Raw genomic sequence first — 25,967 nt, 5'->3', positions numbered from 1 at the left:
AAACAACTTAATTAAATATAAAAATATCTATTTCTTCCCAGGCAATTTTCATTAACCTTACTCTGAGATTGCAAGAGAAAAGGTGGCAATGCAGAGGCATTATCGTGTAGGAGTCTAATTTGGTTAACATTTCCTTATCTTTCTTTTTTGGCTTTGTTTCACTGTGTTGGTTTGGATGAAAAGCATCACAGATGAAGATGAGGAAGCAAATTACCAAATTGTATTGATAGAATAACAAGTCAGCAGGATAACAGATTAAAGAAATAATCAAGGAAAGATTTTTTGAAAATGATGTTAGTTGAAAAAAACAAAAAGAAAAAATTATTTGTTATTATTGTTTTAATTAAAATGGAAGGTAATTTAAAAATTTTTTATTTATATGAATCTTTCATCTTTTTACTTTGCTAGATTGTAAAATATATTTCTCCTCCCATTTTAGTATTTTCTTTCTTTTATTATATCATTAAAGGAGAGTTTGTTTTGTTTGTTTGCACTTTTCTCAATAACCATAATAGCCTTGGATTTTTTTTTTTAATTTTGCACAAACATTAGTCATGGTGAAAGTGTTTCCCACCTGATTACAACTTAGATGTCTTCAAGTCCAACATAAACAAATTCCTAATAAACCACCCCCTTAAGTAAGACACTTTATTAAATCTCCAATACTAACGATTACTACGATACTATCGCATTGATTACTGTACATGCAATAACCCTTATCCCCGAGTGGCTTCCGGGTCTTGATAAGTGGTGACTTCCATGTAAAAAAAAACCCCGGATTTTCTGAGATTACTCTGGTTGCCGCCCTAGGGGGCCATTATATGGATAAAATTGCCCTCAACTCGTTCATCCGTTCACACTTTTCTCAATAACCACGCCTTGGATAAAAAAAAAAAAAATTTGCACAAATATTAGTCATGCTGAAAGTAAATTTTTCACTTGTGGAGGGTGACTTTGCATGTTCGGCTTGTTTATTAGTTTGTCCATTTAAAATTTGGAAATCAATTTAATTTTTATGGTACTTGAATGCATCGGATATGCAAGAAAAACGATGGATTTACATTCAAAGGGAATAAAAAGTTTATATGCAAGAAGTGGAAGAGGCATACTCTTACCATCGCATGTGCATAACATCACACACTGATGTATCTTCGTTGTAACCCAGGTTTCATCAATGCTCATACTGTTGGTTTCTTTTTTCTTAGCTTGTTGATTGAGAATCATGCAGAGGCCGGTTTGATTTTAAAGAATTCATTTAACAGAAAAAAAAAAGACAGGAATCAAATGCATGTGTACGAGAAAGATTTTGAAAAAATGAATTGGAACGAAAGATATCATTTACATATTTTGGTCAACTTTTAGCCATCTATGTCCACCGTCCCTGCCTTTTGGACTTGCTGGGACCGCTGCATCTTCCATCCATTTTTGCCGATGTTGCTCTCCAACAGAATTGACGTATTCTTAGCATCCTCTTTTAGGGTTCTCCTTCTTTCTTTTTAGAACAGCTTTCTCTGGGATTCCCTTTGCTATCTAGCAAAAATATATCTGAATGGCAAAGATATTGAGGTTGTCAACAAATTTGATTACCTTGATGATAGCATTAGAGCATTGAAGCAGGTGATAGGTTTATAACAAAAATCAAGTTTTTATTCATTTTTACTTCAAACAAGGCATTTTACCACTTGATCTAAAGGGCTACTATGTAGGAACAGGGGGTTGTAGGGAGTTGAGCAGCAAGATGTCTGTCCACATTACATTTAAACTTCTGCATATTAGTACAGTCAAGAAACTGAAGAAATTCTGAAGTCTAGTCGTTCAAAAGAAGAAACTATCAGAGTAAATGGCCTTCTGGCATGTTAGGGAGTTTTACAGTGAAGGAGTGGGATTTTGCTGCCTTCTGGTTAATTGAGGTATTTACATCGAGAGGCATAAATGAAACGAGCTCACCAGAGCAAGTTACCTTAAAGAATTTCTATAACAGGGATGCAATATTCCAGTGATGGGACAGGAGCTTAGTTGATAATGTGGAACTTACTAGGTTGGAGACTCTCTTTTGGACCCTGTTTAAGAGAGAGACTAATGATAGATGCACGAACCCAGATGTGGCAACAATACTTCATGCATGGATGAATTGTGGCTTTGTAGAGACATAAGATACTGTCAGATGTGAGTAGTTTTCTAGCATGGTAAAGAGAGCCCACCTTCTTTGCAACAGCCTTGGCAATATCTTCAATGTATTCGTTCCAATTCAGGAGTTGATGGAGTAAGTTCAAGAAACATCTTACATTACTAACCACACTGTTGATTAATGGTAGCATCTCTCTGAATAGTATAGAGATATGTGTGCAGAACAGGAGACCTTGATAGTATAGCCACATAAAAAGAATGGATGAGAGTTTTGGGGTTGGTAGATATAAAACAATTAAGATAGCAGATCCAGTTCATAAAGCGATGCCAATAAAATCGTGGCAGAAAATGATAAGCGTGGAAAAAAAGGCCTGGTCAATGATAGGACTGTTTTAAAGTCAATTTCTAAATACCATCCATCATATGCAGCGTGTCAAATAGAGGTTAAATAAATATGATGATGATAATTTTTGTTTTTCGTTGAACGGTTTTTCGATTTAATCAATTATTTTTAGGGTTATTTGATAGCAAAGCACAATATACAGTTGGCATGGTTCATAGAGTTATTTATGATTAAATAAACCTAAGATAAAAGATGTTTTATAGCAAAATACAATGTATATCTGACACTATTGTTGTAAACATGCACTGCATGTTATGCTGGTGTATATGAATGGCAGACCGTGCTGGTGATAGCTGCTTAGTCAAAGGAAAAGGGGGGGCACAATATCCGGCCACCCAAGAGATGTTTTCTTTGTTTGAAGTGAAGTGAGTATCACATTGAATGGGGATTCATTTGGGACCGGCCTTTGTAAAAAAAAAAAAAAAAAAGTGACATTAAAGATTATCTACAAGTAAGTCCACTTGAATGGGGACTGTTTTGTCGTTATCTCTGGTGGATATCTTGAGTAGTCAACTTCTAGGTGATCGAATGGTGACCACTAACAAAGGCCAGGTTTGTCTGTTTTATGGCATACCAACTTTTTTTTTTAAGTTCATAGCAAAATTTTCATGTATTGTTGCTCAACATAGTTCCAATTTCTGGTTCATCCCTCTAACACAGATGTAAAGAACATTTTCTTTCTCCAAATTTTCATGAACAGGGGTTCTTTTCATAACTTCCCAGCTATGAAACAAGTTACCATGAGATTATTTCCCTGCAGTTGTCATTACTTTGAATGTCAATACATCCTTATCATAAACCATCCTCATGAGTAATTAAATTTTAGTCATTCCATTTGTCACGGTCATGTGCTGGGCAAAACCAGGTACACTTAGAAACGGCATTTTCTGCTGTCATAAGAAAAAGCATTGGTGTCACGTAAACAAAACAAAAACGTTTTCCAATCAGCAACTTTTATTAGTTTTATTGACATGTATGCATGGACACACCTTTGCTTGAAAAACCACATGGGACTTTAAAAAAAGAAAAAAAGATTTTATTACTTCTTGGATTGTTTTTGGCTATGATGGACGCTAATATGTGCTAACCAAATGACATTGCTGAAACGAACACAGAATGGCCAAGTATGTAATCATAAAGAAGTCGGCTTCCTAATTGGATGACACAAGACCATCTTACTGAGACCATAGAAAGAGGAGGGAGAGATATGGAACTATATCTTCAATCCGAATAGAATTAAAGGAATGGATTCATTGCATTCTCCCCGTGGGGGGGGGGGTGCATAGAATATTTGTGTGCATCAGATTTTTATTGTTTTGCACCAGAAATCCTGTTGGACTGATTGTACTAGGTGAGCCAAATTTACCTGGAGAGGCATAAGGTCTCAAGTTTCCTACGCTCTATATATATATATATATAATCAATTAATGTCTCCCATGTGGATTTATCCAATAGAACAGGTTGGTGCCTTGTTATGTGTCTCTATCACTTACCTATCTTCCCCTTCTCTTTATCACTCTCCCGGCCCTCCCCCACTCATCCTCTCTCCCCAATCACAAGTACCATTTCACACTGAAAATAAATCGTTCTAAATACCCTCGCCCTCTTATTATTAATTTCGATCCTAGTGATTCCCACAAAAAAATGAATATTACAAAAATAATTGTGTTCATATTCCGTCCAAAGCATTGCTGAAAAAGAATGTATCGGCTTTATGAGTGTGTGTTGTGTAGTTTCTGACTTTTAGGTAGACACACACAGATAACTGCTTTTTATATAAAAGATGATGCGCCACTTATTAAAACCTAAGGTTACTCAAAGATAAACATTAATGGAATGGATTGTCAGTTGAATATTGAATAGTATTATGAGAGGATTGAAAATTATGACTGAAATGAATCAAATTTATTAATTAAGAGGATTTTGTGACAAGTATCTGTTAACATTGGATTTGAAGATGGTCATGTTATAGTCTGCAGAGGAACAATCTCATGGTAATGTTATTCAATGCTGAGCCACAATATCTAATCTAAATATTGTATTGAACACAATTTGCAATTCCACCCATAGCTGAGATGAATTAGAACCAAGATTGTGGCAGCAAAAGATATAAACTCTGACTCCAACTCCTCGAATTCAAAGATATCCATCTCTGACGCTTTATTTTACAGTCTTTAAATATTCAGACTGTTTATTCTTTGGCGATTAAAAATCTGACTCTGACGATTCTTACAAGACCGATTCGGACTCTTTCCAAAATGTTCATCTGGTACTACCAGATCAAGCTGTCTAAAGATGTCGACTTCCTGGCTTAAAATGCACTAAACATTGATGTTATTGTTTTTTTTTTCTTTCTTTTGTAAAACTTAGTTATGTCCTACAAAGCCAAACGCAATATTTTTTTCTACGAAACAACCAAATTAAATAGGATGACTAAAGAATTTGAAGCATGAAACCTTTTTTCCCCAAAAATTACTTAAATTTTTCCCAAATTAAATAAACTGAAAAGGGTTGATATGCCATAAAACGAAAAAATCAAACCAACACGTTCGACTTCCTCCCCACAACTGTGATAACAAAATACTTTTTTCAATCATATTATGGTGGCATAACCCACTATATATCTAATCATAACTTTTGACTCCCTGTAGTTGATTTCACGCATTGCAAGATTTCCACTGAACAAACACGTAAACACAATATTTTCTTTAACTTTATTTTATTTTTTCGTTTAAAATATTTTTCTCGTAATCATTCTGAACATTTTTTGGTTAACATCGTCCACATGTTTCCATTTTTTCCTTTTCTAATTTGTATTCCTTGCATTTCGCCTGCATTAGTTGGTTTCCATTTCAATCGTGAGGGTTCATGACTGGCTTATTAAATAACTTTGCAGACTATGGAATTGATATGCTGTGTTCAAATCCTCAGTTTTATTATGGTCATTAAACTTTAATATCTTAAAAAAAAAAGAAAAGAAACTTCGCCAACTCTCCAAGCGCGTTAGAAAATATTAACTTGTTTTCATAAATGATGAATTGTGAACAATAGTTATTGTGTTTAACATTAAATAACATAAAACTGTTTCTTGCCTTTGTACCTTTCCTTTCTTTTGTACCTTCCATTCAGCTTTTTTCTGGCTGTTTATAACTGGAAGATGATGAAGCACTTATCCAATCAGACGGCGAGAAAAGCAGGTAACAAGTTAAATTGTAAATTATCGAGTGTCAAAAATTTCCAACTAATAAAAAGTGAAAAAACAAATAATCGACAAATAACTGTTACCAAAGGCAATAAAAGTAGGTTAGTTAAGATCTTGGTAAAAAAAACACTCTGGTTTTGTCTAGTTCAAAAGCTGGACTAGTATTAAAAAACAAACAAACAAAACACATTTATTTAAATTTAATTGTTTTATAAAAAAAAAAAAAAAACCAAATGTATATTAAAAAAAAGTGGTCATTTTTTTTGTCAAAAAATAAATAATTTTTCATAAAAGTAAGCATACAGTGAGTTCTTGATGTAAATGTTTCGTTTTTCGTTTTCTTCTGTGGAACGCAACCTCATTTTCATTTTGACGCCAGTCTGTTATTTTTTGGGTTTGTTTACATAATTCTGCATCAGCAAAAGTCAGTTTCGTTTAGTTCAGAAACTGTACCAGTACTCAAATAAAGGTTCAATATGATTTCCATCATTTAAAATTGATGCGTTTCAGGAAACTTGAAATAACCCTAACACTGTCTTCATTTGATCAAAGTCGCTGAATGAACACCTTGTATATTTATTTGTTTCATGTTGATCTAAATTACTTGTAGGTATGTCTTCCTATTTTGATTTATTAAACATTTTAATATCATTGGAGCACATAGTGGAGAAGGTGCTAGTGTGATTTAGCAGAATCTATCACGCATGTACACAATATGATGATGTATGGAAATAAAACCTGATCAGTGAGGGTAGAGGATATGTGTTTCATGGAGAGAAATGATACAATTGATATTTGATATGAATTTAAAGACAGGCTCAGATCTGATAACCTCAGAGGAAGATTAAATCACGATTGTATACTGAGATATGTAAATAACAGGAAACTTTGATGGTATGGCGACATTGAAGAACGGATTAGAGTTTTTGGAGTTATTAAATGTAGAACGGTTGAGGTAACAAGTTCATTTCACAGGTCAATGGAAATGTCGGAGGGAGTGTTAAGAATGGACTTGAGAGAAGGGGAAATAAAGACCTGGCCAGAGATAGGTTCGTTTGGAAATCAATTTGGAAAAGCTGTCCAACACATGCCAGAACATAAAATAAACGTAAAACGAACAAGATGATTAAAAATCGTTTCTTTTGTTTCTATTTTGAAATGGTTTTATTGAATTTATTTTCGAAAAACTTTTAGTGGTATGAGCTCTTTTCTTGAAATCGGATTTTGTTTATTTTTTACAAAATGTTCCACCAAGGGGCATAAGGTCAAATGCAAAATATATTTATTTGTAAGCACATTTAAAACAAAACAAAAAACGGTAACCTTTGAAGCAGAATTCGTAACCTTTCTTTGGCCTTAAATAACCCATAGGAGTTTTGTGGCTTTAAACAAAATCGCGATTGTTTGGAAATTTAAAATGTCAGCAAATCAAATAAAATGACCTCAGCATTTTTTTTCACGTGGAAATAAATTTCTAAGATCCTTATATATATTTAACTATTTCCTGTTCCTCTTCACTTACTCTTCGATTTCCTCCTCCTGTTTTCCAATCTCTATTCTTCGACTTCCTTCTTCATTCTAACATATTATCGGAAATATTTAATTTATAATATCATAATTTATTTAAATATGTCAATACATATCTTTCTACATATAAACAAAACGATACTTCACTTATATACTAGCTGTATATACCCGACATTGCCAGGAAACGATATACGTCATATATGAATGTCAAATGTAGCATATTCTGATATATTTTGTATATTGTAAAATATACATAATATATTTCAGATATAGGCTATGGGCCCAAAGGTCAAAATCCCTCTAGATTTTTGATTCTGTGACCTCGGTTGGGGGTGGAAGAAAAAATGGTGTCAAATGAATGCCAATAGACTCCTGAACATCATATTTTTTTTCACAAGCACAAATGTTGCGCATTAATGAAAACAGCGGCCATATTTAAAGATGGCCGACAATCATCAAATAGAACATTATGACTTGCTTAAACCTTAGTAGCACACAAACCGATAACAATACAGACATCTAGTTTAGCACATTTTATTCCCAATTTATTTCTTCATCATTTAATACATAAATATTGGACTTAATATATTTACTATGCTTCAAAATAGGGAATATTTTTCTAAAAAAGCTTTTTTCAAACATCTTATTTGAAACAACTTCAATCTTTTCTGTGGATAACTAAAGAAATAGATTTACATTTTGATATTTCTCATGTAGAGACACCTATAGTCTACCAATATTATTAGTCATATAAATCTATTGCTATATTTTGTATGTAACAAGGTCGTTTAAACCTGAGGTAGAGCTGCGATTTTGTGTCATTTTTTATACACATCAACTTGGTAAAATATACAATGTTTGTCAATTTTCATTAAAAAGTATTTTTTTGAATCTATGAATAATAACACAGATTTAAAGGACAAAAAGGCATTTTTAATGAAAGTTAAACAAACAACATGTTAGTAAATAAGATCATATATGCTTTTATTTAAAACTGATCACTGCTTATGCCACTTCATCATCATCGTCGTCGTCATCACCATCATCAGTGTCATCATCATCATGTCCAATGTTTTTACTAATTTTATAACAAGAATCTCTTGCACACTTGCACATATCTGTGCATGGGACCCTGTTTTGGAGACATGTACAAATGTTAACGTCTTTACAATGACTTTTTTTACATTTGGCAGAGCAGTTAATTAAATCCATTAAACTGTCTGGAGCAGGAAGAAGATTCATCCAATGGATTACTAAATCTCCATTTTCTATCTTCCATCCATGACAATCAGGGGATGGTATATCAGGATTTGCATGGAGGCTCCTTTTATAGACACCTGAAAAAAGAAAGAAATTAACATTAATATTGAATAATTTTCATCCTTTCTAATAAGCAAATAACAATGAAACTCCATATATTTAATTTTTACATATAATTGGAAATTAAATATTTATAAAACGTACCTGCTTGATAGTTAGCTCGCTTGATGTGTTCACTCAGGGCATCTTGATTTGGAGGCATTGTGATTTCCAATTTTCTTTGGAATCTAAACATGTTGTATCTGGCTTCATTAACACTTGTGACATTTTGTTGGCCATACAACCTGCAAACAAACATTTCCAATGATTTTGCTGTGTCTGGTTTCACATAAAATTCATTACCAAGATCACTGAATGCGTAACAAAACTCATTCTCTCTCAGTAATAAACTAAGTGCTTTCTTTTTGCCCTTTCCGTAAAATGAACTGGCACTATCACATCCTGTAAAACAATGTAGACCAATCAAGGCTTGACTGACAGACTCTCCAATGTTGTCTTTTATCATCTTAATGTCTATTGTTCGCAAATTTGTTCCTCTTCCTGTGTGGAAGTATAAATGTGCGGGAATAAGATTTTGTAAAGAAACTCCAATTACAAACACATCGGTATCAGGACTCATAATGATTACATCCGTACTAGTGTTGGCTGCAAAAGAAGCATGCAAATAAATCCGTGTATCAGCTTCTTCTTGTGAGCTACAAAGTTTTGTCTCTTCTAACCGGATGACAATATCACTTGCCTCTTTTCCAGGTGAGAAGGAATGACATTTCTTGTTATGCGCCAAGAATACCTTCACTCCTCTAAGCTCTGATGTTGAAACATTAGACCATGTTTCATCCAAGAATTCTATTAAGGACTTTTTATTCTCTCCATTTGAAAGAAATTTCTTCCATTGCTGAGGAAGGAGCTGACCATGGATTCTTATCTGAGAGCTAGTAGCAGCTCTTTTATCCCTCTCGATATTTTTTATAGAGATCTGCTGGTATGTATCAGTAACAAAATGAATTTCTTTAGAATGATTCGATTTTGCCCTGTTCACTAAACTTTTCAAAATAACAAGAGCAAGATTAAGAAATGTTTTCTCTCCTTGTAATTTGTTCAAATTTAATTGGTGTATCAGCGACATACCATCCACTATATATATGCCACCTACTATAGGGTTCTCAACAATAGGATTGTTAGCATGGCTTTCTAAAGCATGAAGTAAGTTTGCTTTATTAGTTTTAACCAACGATCCATGTGAATTTGCAAGGGACAATGGTAATGGACCTAAGGAATATGACAGTAATTCTTGAAGATTAATGTTCCGGATTCTACCAATCACAACCAATCTTGCTAGGAGATTTCTATCTGCTTCCAAAGTGATATCCTTTCCGTGGACATGATGATTTGATTTTTTAGACATACTGGAGAATGTTTTTAAATTCATTCTTTTCATCGGGGCAAAAAAATCAACTTCTCCCGTTTGTAGACGCTGCCCACAGAAATTTTCAAATTCTGATTCGCCCCTTGCCTTAGCAAATTGCAGATCATTTTGAACATCTTGTGTCGCAACTAATCCTGATGCAATATGGATCAACTCAGCTGGTTCATACTCAAATGGATTAAACATACTGTTTACTGTGTCTATTATCTTTCCAATAGCAAGCTTATCATGTTTCATCCGACTGTGTAAAAGATCTGATCGTGTTCCACTTCGTTCTCCTTTGCCAGCCATAGTTTCACATTCATGGGTAATAGACCCTCTCGCATGATGGGACCATATCCACCTGTTGACGGCTCTCTTGTTTGTGCTGAAGCCTGTCATACCACCTTTTGTTTTTGAATCACGATTAGCAGTTTGTTCGATGGTTTGGTCACAAGGAATTTTAGCAAAGGCATTTGAGCTTCTTTGAACAGCAAAATCTCCTCCAATGCATTGTGTATATATCACTGGATGAGTATTAGCGAGATTAGACATCTCCAACCAGTAAACTGGAAGGTATCTGCTATAATTTACATGGTCATATGCAAACACCCAAGGTAACATCTGTCTAACACTTGCCAAGTGAAGTTCCCAGTTTGACTCTCGAATACCTCTAAGGAAAAGTAAAAGAATTTCTACAATGTCAATATAAGAACTCCAGAATGCAAAAGTTTGCTTTTTGTTACCAACCTGTATAAATTCTTCATAGGATGATAGAAAACTTTGAAAATGTTCTCCCTTCAGAATTTCATCATACTGAGGTCCTGGGAATGATTGTGACAAGGATGTCATTAAATGCTTCACTTTTTCTGCCTTTTCTTCAGGAATGCTGTTTAAATAGGTTGTCAAACGCATATGCTGCATTGCTTCGGCCACTAATTTATGGGCTCTAACTGCTCTGTTATAGTGTCTACCTGTGAAAACTCCATTTATTGAGCCTACAGCAACAACTTCTGATTCTATTAGAATATCTTGAAGCCCGGCATCACGAAAACGCTTTCCCAAACACCCAAGAAAGGATATTGCTGTATGAAAAGCACCAAGTCGAATCACCAATCTCTTCATGAAATATGGATTTCTCCATCTAATTAATTGTGCCTTTGAATAGATTGCTTGATCCATTACAATAACAAGAGACTCTAACTTGAGTTGATCTGCAATGTCAATGCTTTTTTTTAGAATTGTAAGGACTGTATCCATTTCTGTGGGGCTAACATCAATTACGGGTAAATAACCTATGGTAGATTTTGATGCAATCTCCCTTTTGCACAGGAGTTGGTTAAACCCAGTCCAAGATGGTAATATAATTTCACTGCCGAATTTTGTGATATAGTACGCTATATCAAGTTTTAGAGAATTTTGCAGAAATACACGATCTGAATGAAGTGAAACATGTTCAGCAAATGGTAGTGGGCCATCTTTTCTTCCACCGGTGTATGTAGCCAAATTTACTTCTGGTGGTTCCAATGTTCTTTTCCGTGTTCTTTTGAGTCCTTCTACTGCAATCTTAGATGCACACGGTTCGACTAACATATTTTGTATTATTATCCCAGTTGTGTTGTGTGTTGTTCCATGTCCAGATAAAGTTTCCTCACCAAAATCATTATTGTCCCAGACCAAAGTTGTTGGAATACCTGCCTGGATGGTGGATGGAATAGAATTTTCTCCACGATTGATTTCAAGTTCAGCTAGTGCTGTATCATGATTTAAAACCACCGAATGAGAAACACAATGTCCCAAACCATTCAATAAACCAATCACTTGGGCAGATCCAGACAGATGGCGTACAGCCATACCAAGTGATAAATGTTTTGGCATTAATGTACGTCCGTTAGAAGACAAAAATATAATGTCTTGTGAAATAGACAAAATCTTTCTATAGACGGATGCAGATATGTCCATTATTTTTTCTGTGCACAAATCTTCAGATGCCCCAACTATCCATGCAAGAAAGTTAAATAAAATATGGGGCACCATCTTTTCAGCCTCCTGCAAATTTAATGTTTCTGCTGTTGGCGGCCATAACGAAGGAGGTTTTACTTGTTGAATAATATTTCTCAGATCCATAGCTGTTATGTACAAGTTAGAAAGAGGATTTGGATCTGAGCGTACATGACTTGTTTGTTGGTTTGTGTCATTTTCTGACGACTCTGTTTCACTTGGAGTTGTGGTATGTGTTTCCTCATGGAGTACTGTTTTTTCCTCTACAAGAGAAGACACTGTAATGTCATTTACATACACGATGTCACCTTGTGATCTCATTTTAGGAGTGATGAAGCATAATTGAGGAAATTTTTTCATTAATCTTTGTTTTAAATATCCTGTTTTATATAAATGCGCATCAACTCCATGTGTTTCTTTAATCTGTTTGACAAACAAATCTTTCAATTTTTTAAGTCTCATGATTTCCTTGTTTTCGATAATCCTTGTTTGGACTAATTTCGCAAAGACCTCAAATGCTTTAGCATATGAAGTTTGCTCAGAGTGTTCGGTTTTGGTTGGTTTGGTTAAATATCGAGTGAAGTCACGGTAACATGAGTTATGATATTTCACTTCGATTGCTACACAATCTTTATTCCTTATTTGCATGAGGAGTGATTCATTTTCATTTTCTTCTGCTGCTCGTTTTAAATTAGCAGCTTCTATTGTCGAACATCTGACAAGTTTTTCCCTGTTTCTTTTGCCAGATCCTTTGCACACTATAGTTTTTACTTTTTGGCATAGTATGCAAACATCTGGTAAAATATGCTCTGATCTAGCTGGCAAAGATGGTCGATCAAAATTGGAACGAAGAACCCGTCTTTTTTTAGCTGGTGGATCATCATTTTCGGCAGTAGTCGCATCAATGTTTTCTTGAGATGGGGACCCTGTAAAAATAAATATATTTAGGAGTTTAATATGCATTTGAAATAACAAAGTATATGGAAAAGTTCAAATTAAAAATATCCAATCATTATTTCATAAATCCAAAACATTTCATTAAAAATTTAAGTTTTTTTTGTATAGTGCTGATAAAACTTCTGTGAAAAAATTGTATGTTATTAATTTACATTCTACAATTAAATCGTCTGGTGACTCATTATTAATCGGACCAAGGGATGTTTACAAAATCATGCAATATATTTATCATTGGAATTGGTAGGTAAATTCAATATGCAATGCACTTTATTTTACTAGTGAGTTACCACTTATCAAGGCTAAAAGCCACACGAGGATAAAGGTTAATGGAATAGATTGTCAAGTGACTGATTGTGGAAGTGCTAGAATCAAGAAATGGTACCATAGACAGTTGTATCTATATTTAGAATCATAAAAGAAATGAAACATTTCCAGATTAAAACCAATAGCTAAAATTATTGAAATTATGAAAACTGTTAAATAGTAACAGCATTTGGCTAAGAGCAAAGTGTACCCTTTATTCTGATAATACAGGTTATCTTTTGTTTCAGATTTGTGAAGGAGAAATCTTTCTAAACTGAGGCAATTGTAATTTTTGTTCCAATCAGAATACATTTTTGGTGAACTAAATTTTACCCACAATAAAACCCTGTTTTGTATCTATGTTCTCGTGGGGGAGGCAAGTAAATAGAAATAAACTCTAGTTTTTTTTTTGTTTTCTTTACAAGTGAAATTTTCTAAAACAGATGCCAACTTTTATGTACATATTCAATTGTTTGAAAAGATATTAATGTAGATAAACACCCTCATTTAAATCGCTCCCTCCCGCGAGAAGAAAAAAGATTGTACAACTTAGAAGTTTACAAAAAAAAAAAAAAAAAAAAAAAAAATTAAAAATCAATTAAATTGAATAAATATATTTTAGAATTTAGAGGTGTTGACCTTTTTTCTAGTGAAGATAAATTCTGTGCGTTTTTTTATTGGGAGAGGAGGGGGTAAATTACAATCTTGGCACTCAGACTTAGGGTTAATGGTAAAAAAAAATTAACAATAGTCTCCAGGAAATGGAGGATGATTTTCCATTAAATTTATATACGAAATGTTACTCTAAATCCATTTTTTCCTACCATAAAATTTTTCATGCTGTTCAGTTCACACGTACTTGCCTAAGTGAATAGAGGGAGTATAAGAAAAATTGTCTCTTTCCAAATACGTATCAATAAAAATAAAAATTATTAAAAGCTTAAACTTACCTTCAAAAACGTTATCAGTATTCTTTTCTAGTTTTTTCTGAATTCTTTCAATTTTCTGATAATCCGTGAAACGTGCATAACAAGTTTGGTGAAACCCAACACGAGGTGGTATTTCAGTTGAATCACAGCTTAAGTCAAAGTTTTTCGCAATTTCTGCTTGTGGTCCATGTAAACCTTTCCATTTTTTAACATATTCTAAAAAGCGCGTCCATGTCTTCACTGAAAAAGATCTAACATTCAATGTTTTAGTTGGAAATATGCACATAACGCACTCTTTTTTGTCTTTGTTTACAAACATTTCTTCTTCACTGGAGGCAGCCATATTGAATTTTTAACTCGCACTACGATGATTGTGATTGGTAGATTGTAAGGAGTAAATAAAAGAAGTATTCTGAATGGCTACTTTTTTGTACGAAGGCAACTTAACAGTTAGCATTTTTTTGTGCATTAAAATTAAAATTATTTATTAATGCACCATAATCTTGCTTGTGAAATTTTTTTCCATGTTTCTTATGATTTTATACATATTATATCCAAAAATCATGCCCACCCCTTTTACATCTCATTAAGATTAAGAATTTTCACTCTGGGCCGACGGCCTAATATGAAGGATGAGAATTCAAAGTTAAATAAAACTTGATTATATCATCAGATCAATGAAGAAAAAAGAAAGAAAACCTTTTTAGAACATAGCATTTCTAAGCTTAACGCTTCTCATCAATAAAGGAGAAAAATACCAGGTTTATATATATATATATATATATATATATATATATATATATATATATATATATATAGTTTCCAGTCGTCCTGGACTTCTCCTTGCCACTGGACTCAAACAATGCCGATTCAGAAGAGGTCTGGTTGAGGATTGTGCAGCCTCTGCCCCTACAAAGGGTATCCTTTATCTTTTGAAACTGAATGGAGGCATCATCACATCGTCACACACACACACACACACACACACACACACACACACACACACACACACATATATATATATATATATATATATATATATATATTATCTGTACAAACATTATTGGCTACATCATCAGATCAAAGAAAAAAAAGAAAGAAAACCTTTTTAGAACATTGAATTTCTAAGCTGAATGCTTCTCATCAGTAGAAGACAAAAATGCCAGGTTTATATATATATATGTATGTGTGTGTGTGTGCGTGTGTGTGTGTGTGTATTGGCTACATTTCAACTGTGACTTCTTTTGTAAGCCAGCGTCACTAGTTCACTAGTCTCAACTGGTTTCAATCGTGAATGTATGAGTTCAGTTTTGTAAACTTTTCTGCTAAATTTTTATTTTTTATTTTTGAGAAGAGAAATATTGAGGGGAAAGGAGGAGAAATCCCACGTTATTCTGGTAGAGTATACAATTCGTTTATTCATAACTTTTATACACATTTACTACAATATGATGATTTTACTTGTCATTGACCACCATTTTATAAGCATTGGGTTTCATTAGACTAATATCTAGGAAACCGCAGCAATACAATCATATGTGAAAAAGGATGAAAATCCGACATTTATGGTATTAAAAACAGATGACGTTTCGCTAGTTTCAACAAACATTTTTTATGCTTGAAAAAGTCCGCACTAAACGGGTGAAACTTCATCGTCGAGTTTTTAGGTCTCTCCACCTCTGTTTTTAATACGATGTATTTATATATGCATATGTATATATAATAAATAATTATTAGCTCCTTTAAGAAGAAAGTCTTTTTCTGAGAAACAAGGGTGGTGCCTGGCCTTATGCGAATTCATAGACCAGTAGTAATCATCACTTCCTGCACTGATGATTGCAAAAGTATGAAACACACACACACACACACACACACACACACACACACACACACACACACATATATATAATATATATATATACATATATATATTATTTAAAATTCACTTTCTTCCGGTCCTGGATATGACCTTAAACTATATCAGGTGGTGAGGCCCCAGCTTGCGGACTTTGGGGAGTGTGGAACCACCCTTTAATTGCCATTGCTCCCAGGTCCACTCTGACCCGGAGTGGCAATACCTGTTTGGGTTTCAACTATGGGTTAAATAGAAACCGACTTGAAAGCAACAAATTCGATTTAAAAAATTTTCTTCCGAATGTTTGGATTCGGCATTAAATAACCTGGTAAGGGTTGATATGCCGTAAAACAAAAACAACCAACCAAATCACTTTCTTCCTTGTCTTCCCTATAAAATTCATGACATTATTTAGGTTAGAATAGTTCAGAAAGCAGAATTAGTTTGTAGCAGAAGGCCAAGAAAAACATGGGAGGAAGTGATGAGGATGGATTTGAGAAATTGAAGGATGAATAAAGACCAAGGCAGAGATAAGTTTAGAAGTCAATTTATAAAAGCTGTTCAACAAATGCGAATTATGTAAAATAGATATTCAACTGAACATACCTAAGAGTATCCTATATCTCTATAAAACTGCCATCCACCTATGCATAGAATATTGTTCCCACATATGGGCTGCTGCATTAGCCACTACTCTCTCTTCATTGGGAACAGGATCTAAAAAAATTCTTCTGTCTACTAGGTTAACCAAGCTCCAACCACTGTCTCATCACTGCAATGTTGCATCTCTGTACTTGTTTTACAACTATAATGGTATGTGCTTCAACTATCCCCAACTAACCTAACAGGTAGTAAAATCCCATTCACTATTGTCTCCCAATGCCGGAGAGCCTTTTACTTTGAAAGTTTTTTCCCTTGAATTGCTACACTTTGAAATTAGCTCCCTGTATCCCGCTTCCCCAACTGTACTAACATGCCAAAATTTAAGTGCAATGTGAACAGACGTTTTTTAACAAAAGTTTTTATATCCGGTCTTTCCAACAACGCATTTTGTTTGCTAAATATTTAAACAGTTTTTCTCCTTTTCACATGACGTGTGAAGTCACTTACCTGTCTCGAATTCTTCTATCGTCATTTCTCGAACATCACGCCTCTGAAGACCTCTTGAATACACGTCTTGAACATGTGCTTCTTTTAGCACTACTTCGCCGTCCAAGTGTGTCCTTTTGTCTCTGCTGTGACGTCATATCGCACAGCCGGCTTGGTCATTTGCACTGCGGTTCTTTTACATCACCCTTTTTGAGTTATACGTTTCTATCAATTTCCACAGACTAATAATTCTAACCTCGAGTTTAGCAAGTTGAGTCCGACTGGACTTTAATTTCTTGTTATGTTCAATTAACAAAATTATATAAATCTTGTTTATTGCTTTATTGCAGGTAAATTTTTTAATTTTGAAATTGCTTTGAAATGCAGAGAAGTGAAATTTGTTACACTGGAAGAGCATAACAAGGTGCCACATTTCCCTGATTTTTGTGGAATTTGAACAAATATTTTGAAAGTTCTGCTAATTTTTCTATTTTCTGGTAAATTTAAGTGCGTATCACTTTATTGCAAGTGTCTAAAACTGTATATTTCGGTAATAAAACAATATCATAACTTCATATTTCTATTTATATGAAATAAAGAACATATCCAGTAACAATATTAACCAAAAACAAGAACGAATTTCACATTATGTTGTTTAAAGAAATATTTATTTATCAAAATAACTCGCATGCTGCAAAATCACTTTGAATAGAATATTGTCAACTGATGATGTCAATCAGTGGATTTGAGAAGATGTGATGCTATAGGAAACTTTCAAAATCTTCCTCCAACGTTCATCCTTCGATGAAAATTGAACACCTCCTTCATGAACTTTCATCTTTATTATTGATTAAAGTTGCTCAATTTGGCTTATATCTGGAGAACAAGGTAACTATGTCATCAAATTTTCTCCACTAATGACTTAAGGTAGGATATCATAACCTTGGCTGAGTGGGATGGCGCATTGTCGTGCATAAAAATCAATTTGCGGTGATGTTCCAATGGAAGGTCATCAAACTATGGTGACAGATGCTCAAATATAAGACTGGCTTGTCAGTTTGACACCTACTGGCACTCGAAATGGTCCAATTAGTTCATCGCAGATTATTTCAGCCAAAAACATAACACCTCCACCTCCCTGTTGACGATGGCATCGATGAGGGGTAGGGAATCCAAGAGAACTCCAAACTTTGGCCATCCATCCGGTCCATCAAGGGTTGCTCTGGCCTCATCGGTGAAAAGAACATTTTCAAACCTAGTTTTCATGTATTTCTGAGCCCAAGCCACACGTTTGTCCTTATGAGTTTGGTTTAAAATAGTTCTTGCTATGGGATTAATGCTTCTTGCAATTTCGTTTAAGACATTGCAGTGTCTCTTTCTGGACAAGGAAGATATTCTAGCCTTGTTCTGCCCGGCTGCTTGCTAAGTTGACGGCGATTTTTTTCTAAAATAACGACTAGAAACTAACTTTCTTGTGTTTCTGTCCTTCCTTTGTGTGATGTTTGGATTTTGAACGAATGAAGACAATGTTCTTTGATCTCTTCCAACCTCCTTGATTAGATCTGCGAGAGATAAACTAGGCCTGCAACAACATGTTCTTTTTCACTGTCAATCGACCCTTTCTAGGCATTTTGAGAGACTTGCAATAAAGTGATACACATTTAAAATTACCAGAAAATAAAAAAAATTAGCATAATTTATAAAATATTTGTTCAAATTCCACAAAATTCAGGGAAATCAGGCACCTTGTTATGCTCTTTCAGTGTACTAACTTTCACTTCATTGCGTTTCATAGCAATTCCAAAATTAAATAAAATATTAACCTGCAGTAAAGTGATACACAGGGTTTATTTGCGTCTCCACCCGTCCTATATTTAATACAAGTTAGAAAAGCAATTCATCCGAGGCATGAAAATTGTTAAACAAAATGTTTTTACTATAGGTTTTAAAAATAAAGGTACAAGATTCAATTTGAAATTTATTTATCTTCAAAGTGCACTTTTATAAATTTTACAAAGTAAGGTATAAAAATTTAATTTAAATTGAATCAAAAAATTACCTTGGATTTATGTTATGTAATGCATATTCTGTTAAAAAAAACTCATTGAAAATGTTATATCTATATCATTAATTGCCAGATGAAAGATAATGCTTTTAAATTGCAACAAAATGTACGTTGCATAAATAAATATGTTTTGATTCAATTTAAATTAAATGTTTATACCTTACTTTGTAAAATTTATAAAAGTTCACTTTGAAAATAAATAAATCTTGAATTGACTCTTGTGCCTTTATTTTTAAAGCCTATAGTAAAAACATTTTGTTTAACAATTTTCATGCCTTGGATGAAATGCTTTTCTAACTTGTATCTTATCTTTTTAAGATTATATTTTAAAACTCCCCTTCTCTCTATTTCAGTTTGTATTTCTCCTCACACCATAGCTCATTTTTGCAACTCTCTCTTTGTATTATTACAGATCTGAATATTCTCTCTATTTCAGTTTGTATTTCTCCCCACACCACAACTCATTTGTTGCAACCCCCTATTTGTAATACAGGTCTGAATAATGAGAAAATCTGAATTTTTTTAACAAAAACTTTAAAATAAATTTTTTCGATTAAATTTTTAAAAACTTCTTTCAGAATAGAAAACCTTTAAAATTTAATCAGGAACATATTTCATATAGGTTTCATTTACAAATATTCAGTACATAACGAGAAAAATAGAGATGAAAATTTCAAAAGGACTGTATAACTGGTTATGGTCAATTGTAGTCCTCGCCAGCGAAAAGCTTTGTTATTACCTAAAACATTTTGTGTCCTGCTCTTTCGCTCGAGGACTAATTTGCTCAACTCCTTGTTTAGAGTGTCTCTGTAGGCATGATCTCTTATTCATAGTAGCGCCTTATTTCTAAGTGGCAATTTTCCTTGTTTAATTTTTTAGAGTGAATATGAGCTAGAAGCAACTGATAAAAAGGCTAAAACTTTCCACTGTTAAGAACGTGTTTTAAACTAATCTGTTTCTTGTGGTAAAAATAAGATTAGCCAATGAAGAGAAAAGAAAAACATTGGTGGAATCGTTTTAAATAAGGAAATCACTTTCGTTTCTCGACTTTCATTAAATATTTCATTTCTGCAGCAGTTGTTCATTTGTAAATACAATAAGGCTGAAAGCAAATACGAAAACCTTATCAGAATCAATAAGTGGTTCTTTCTTATTGATGAAAATATTAATGATGAAGAACAACAAGAAATACGAAAATTATGACAAATTTGGATTAATCAAATATTTTGTCCTCATCTTAAGTGTTATTTTCACAACGTTTCAGCCGATATAACCTCTAACATCCTCTTGTCCCATCAGCTATGGCCGGGTATAAATTTTAAGTAATTTGCAATTATATTCTTCTGGAAGTTGAAGATTTAATCCTCAGTGAAGGTGATACTAAAAATACATGTTACTTAAGACTTATACTGAGTCATGGCTGACGAAATGAGAACATAAAGGATTCTGTTCAAAATTGCATGCAGAATTTCAACAAAGTACGCCTGAAGAAAGTTGGCGGTTACATCAACCGAAATGTTGTGAGGATCGCACTCTAGATGAGAACGGTAGTCCAAATAATTCAAATTATCAATCCTCATCTAAACAATTCATAAACAAATATGTATTACTTTAATTATTACTATTTTCAGCTTCACATCTGAAGCCACAACTATGCTATTACTTTTATTAATTGTATTAGTGTACTAAATTTTAATGTTCAATTCGAAAGGAGTAGTGTAATATCTCTTTTATTATAATATATTTCCAGGCATTACCTTCTCCTTTTTGATGTGGGTAAAAGGTAGTGTAGCATATATTCTGTTCTTGTGAGACCATTCTTCTTTGGGGGTGGGGTAGTGCTATATATATTCTTTAAATACCATCCTCTCAAGCATTACCTCCTATTTTTATAGAAGGATTGAAGGGTAGTGAAGTATCTGTTCGTTTATCATGATGCCTCTAAGGTATTAACTCCTATCTTTATCTTTTTGATGAGTAATGTAATAACTGTTCTCTGATCATAATGCCATCGACCCAGGGATTATTTTCTCCTTTTTTTGGGAGGGAGGTGATAATAATATAATAAGAAAAATATCACATTGGTTATTTTTGATGATAATTATATTAATAATTGACCCTTTTATCATACCTACTACCTATTTTTTACAGAAATGTTGCTAGTACTTCTCTAATCTATCATTATTTTCATGACAGATGCTCGACTGAGTTTGTCCCCTACCCTGTAAAACATTCACAACAAAAACTCGTCTAGCTACAACCACTGTCAATAGTTTTCCTTTTCCTCTCTCTAAAACTAAACAAAACTTCCATGAGCAAAGCTTCTTTCCTAGAACTATCTCTCTGTGAAACACTGCCGTGGTACTGCTTCCTAGCTGACTATGACATCGTCGTTTATATGTCCAATGTGAAAAAATTTGTTGAACCGCCTTAAATATTCAAATTCTGCTCAAACATGAACATACGACACCGTCCACCTGACACTTATTTAACTCTTATCCTGGAGTACCTCTTGGGTCTCCATAAATGGTAACGACTTAGTAAAATAATGACGTTAAGAATTATCCTTATAAATAATGTAAATGATAGCAAGAATAAGAATACAAACGATGAGAAATGTGAATGAGAAAATAAAATAAATACAAAATAAAAACAAATAAAATATCTCTTGTCGCATCCTCAAGATTATTGTTATGATAAACACTGTTAGAACTGAAACAATCTCTTGAGAATATTAAGTCATTAGCCTACGGCCATCAGATGGAACTTCCATTGCCAGTATCAACCGCTTTTTGTCATCAATCAATTTCTAATGCTCATAAAATAACTTTGAAATACAAGTTAAACTTTTAGTTCATCTCAAGATCAAAAATAATTTCGTTTATGTCTAGTGTTTTACCTGACCGCCATGCAGTCTTGCTTGTCATGTATTTCACAATTAAAACAACTTAATGTCGCTTGCGTGACACTGCTGTCCGAACTTTCACCTTCCGGTTACCACTTGACGCGTCTTCTCTCCACTCCAAAACGAACTTCTGCAACTTTAGCTTTTCTCTTCCCTTCTCCGACTTTTCTCTTCTACAAATACAACTTCTCTGCTCGCAATCTAACTTCAGAATGCCTTCCTTCCCCAAATCACTCCTCTTTTATTTCCAATCAGGAGCATCTCATTTGCATACCTCGTGGTCACCCTGTAGGCAGCCATTTTTGTTTCTTTCTTCTTCATTATGAACACGAGGTAAGCCACACAAAAACGCGGTCGGTCGTTCTTGTTTCTTTTTTTCTTCATTTACACCACACGCCCCCCTGATCTTCGAGATCAATAGGATACTTCGTAATCCTCCATCCAAGCAGGCCGCCTCCTCTCACGTCGAGGCCTCTGGGGGACAACTTCTCGGGGGTTAACGTTTTCAGGTTCACTACAACGCGGGCCTAAGTCAGGTCGAGCAGCATCATTTGCTTCTCGGTGGCCCTCGATTTCCTCTTCTTCACTGCCCTCACTGCATACCGGCAATGTCACACGACGCAGGTCTAAGATATGCCGGGGAACGCCATTCACCATCACATTGTTCTTCGACTGCAATCCTGTTATGACCCCTCTTTTCCAACGAGTGGTACACTGTGCATTGGGGGGGTGTCACCCACACCTCTTCACCTACTTTGATAGTGGCTTCTTCACTCTCAATTCCTGCTGCTTTGTTGCACGGATGCCGCCACTTATATGTGAAAACGTCCCTATGAGGCACAGTTGTTTGGTCTTCGGTCTTCGACGAGATGTTATACCAAAACACCGCCTCTATGGGTGATACGTTGCTTTTTTCCGCAGCGGCTTTAATGGTGCGATGATTCCTCTCCACTATTCCGTTGCCACTCGGCCAATACGCTGCTCTGAAAAATTGCCTTACTCCCCACTTATCGCACACCCCTTTAAAGGCTTCTGATCGGAAAGCGGGGCCATTGTCCATTAAGAGTTCCTCAACCGGCCCTCTCTCCAAAAATATCTCCTCGATGACCCCTCCGATCGCCCATGCAGCTTCTGCCCTGATCTCTCTCCAGATGGCAAACCTTCCCGGTCCACAGTCGACCATCGACAGATACAATTTGTGGCGATAGTGTGTCATGTCAATGGCCAATCGCTTCCAGTCCTCCGCAACGTGTAGCTCTCCTGCTTCGTGTCTGGACGGTCCAGGGTCAATTGATTGGCACTCTCGACAGTTCTCCACCACCTCCCTAACCTCCTCCTCGGTGGTCTCCGGGTAAACCTCTCTGGCTAGGAATAACGTTCGTTCTCGACCAAAGTGGTGCATTTCGTGTGACTCTTTGACTTCTTCCCCTGCACAGCATACCGAGGAGACCTCCTTTCCCTCCTGCAGCCAGGCCTTCTTCACGTGTGTCATCGAATCCGCCTTGTTTTTTTCTGACGGGACCAACACAACAGATACTCTCAACTGGAATTCCGCTATCAGGTCGGTGAGCGCTCCGAGTCTGCGCTTGATCAGCATTTCCGCAGCACCCCTTGTCTTAACTCTCTTATCGCCAGTTACTGCCGACCGAATCCACGACGCTACCATTGCCGAATCGGTTTTGACTTCAATTATTTTCAATCCCCATTTCAGGGCCAGATTGATTCCTTTTATAGCGGCATCTAGTTCTGCTACGTTGATATGGGAGAAGTCGTTGTTTTTTCTTAGCCACGCCGCATCCTCCACAGTTACACCTCCTATCTCTAGTACGACGCCCAATGCCAGGTTACTGGCATCACACCAAACCACATCTGCATCTTCGCCGCTGACATACCATTTCCCTTTCACTGGGTCCTCATTCCTCACTCTCGCAATGACTTCTTGCAGCATGTTCATGACCTCCTTCATCACACGGCCTTCCCAGTCATCAGTGCCTGTTTGTCGTTTAATAAAGCTGCATGCTATCCTGAGCCAGCCAGCGATAGGATAGTGCCCGACCAGCCTCCCGCAGACTGAGAAGAGTTCTCGCCTCGTCAGCTCAGATCCAACTTCGGGTATTGCATTCCCTCGTTCGAAGACAAGGCTGTCTTTTCCATCTCGCCTTAGTTTCAACCCCAGCACCGCTCCTCCATCTAGGGCCTCCGCCGGTTTTGCGGTTAACCCATACTTCTCGACATGGCTTCTTACTTTCTCTGCTGTCACCTCTGCCTCCTCCACCAGGATGTCATCAATGTACGAGCTAGTGGCCTCCTCCACTGTACAGTCTTTGCTCAGCACTGTCTTCAGTACGGCAGTCATAATTTTGGGGGCTGAACTCAGCCCAAAGCCTAACCTCGTCAGACAATACACCCGCCCCTTGTACCGGACCAGTTGGTACTGCCAGAGTTTTTCATCTACATGGATCTGCAGATATGCCGATTTAAGATCGACAATCTTAGTGGCTCGCCCCATTCTTCTCCATTTCCTCATGACATCCTCACATACGTCGATCCCCGTTCCAGTGTGGCAGGCTACGTGTCTGTTCAATTCCCTAAAATCCAGCACGGGCCTAATCTTGTTTTTGGTTGGCTGAACAACCGCCAGTAGTGGCAACACTCCTTTTTCTTCCCCTGTCCACGGTTTCAGAATTCCTTCTTTTATCCACCTCTCCACTTCTTCCTCGAATCCTTTTCTTATTTCTCCTCGCAGGGTGTTTTCGTAGCAGCCCACCTTATTCTGTAGTTCTGGGGGCCCGGAGATCCATTTCCATTCCACCGTCCACCTCACGGTATCAAACTTCGCCAGGAAATCTTTGTCCTCAATGCAGCAAACCTCCGGTTTTGGGGTTCTGACAGTTCTATCACCTTCCACTCCTGCCATCCCCACTGCGCCAAGACGTCCAAACGCCACTTGGCCCCCTCTTAACGTAGCGCCCCCCAGTCGGTTAATTGCACTCATACCTATAATCACGTCGACACCACCGACCAGATGATTCAACACTAGGACTTGCAGTCCAATGGGCACCCCTTGCACCATTACTTCCGCTGTCGTCTCTCCTAGGCATTTCACATCCCTGCCATCCACGGTCCTAATAATCCTGGTTCCGCTCCATGACCTCGCGACATTCCTTGCTAACAGCGTTGTAGTGCAGCCTGTGTCGACAAGGGCTATGGCTCTCTTCCCATTGACTACCACCGGTAACCGAGGCAATGTTCCATCATGCGCCATTTCCACACAGAAGGGGTAACCACTGGCGCAATAGCTCCCCTTCACTCGTTTCCCTGGTCCCGTGCAGCAACACAATAGCGGCTAATATGCCCCATTTGTCCACATCGGTAGCACGTGATCCCCGGTCTCGGCTCTTTGCAGTCCTTGATCAGATGAGGACCCTGGCACCAGAAACACTTGATGGCAGGTCTCCCCTCCTGTCGCCTCGCCAGCTGCCTCTCATTCAAGTGAGGCCTCATGCACATATTTCCACTCACAGCTGCAGCCACGATTGGGCTTTTAACATTTTTCACTAGGACTCTGGCGTGGACCAAGAGATCGTCCACTTCCATAGAATGGATCCCCGTGATTCTCTGCATGTTCGCAGAGATTTCCTCTGGGAAGCCGTTCACTAGGTACAGCTTTACCGTCATCTCCAGGCTCCTCCCCACGTAACCAGCCAACCCTGCCAGTCTCCTGATCTCTGCCGCAAAGACGTCAACGGACTCGCCGGTCCACCTCAAACTTGACAGCTTGCCAAGTGCTTCAAATGGGCCCTCCGCGAAGGCCAATTTCAGCCTTTGCTCCACTAAGGCAAGGTCTTCCTTGTCTTCATCTCGCATCTGCTGGTAAAT

General features: G+C 36.2%; 1 protein-coding gene and 1 long non-coding RNA gene across 2 annotated transcripts in view; one reads left to right on the top strand and one right to left on the bottom strand.

The window, feature by feature from the left end:
- LOC145280014 (uncharacterized) overlaps positions 1-25,967 on the top strand; it is a 1,242,036-nt gene that overhangs the window by 885,135 nt on the left and 330,934 nt on the right. The window lies entirely within an intron of this gene.
- Positions 8,219-13,729, bottom strand: LOC145279815 (uncharacterized). The gene is made up of 3 exons (XM_080131186.1): positions 10,804-13,729; positions 8,724-10,719; positions 8,219-8,596 (listed from the first exon to the last, which is right to left on the bottom strand). The coding sequence occupies exons 1-3, from the start codon at positions 12,946-12,948 to the stop codon at positions 8,265-8,267; spliced, it is 4,473 nt and encodes a 1,490-aa protein (XP_079987312.1). The 5' UTR covers positions 12,949-13,729; the 3' UTR covers positions 8,219-8,264.

Source organism: Euprymna scolopes, chromosome 1, assembly GCF_053919585.1.
Source record: "Euprymna scolopes isolate OS-2025 chromosome 1, ASM5391958v1, whole genome shotgun sequence".
Taxonomy (NCBI): domain Eukaryota; kingdom Metazoa; phylum Mollusca; class Cephalopoda; order Sepiida; family Sepiolidae; genus Euprymna; species Euprymna scolopes.
Note: the sequence above shows the minus strand (reverse complement) of the source record. Positions and strands in the feature narration are given on the sequence as shown.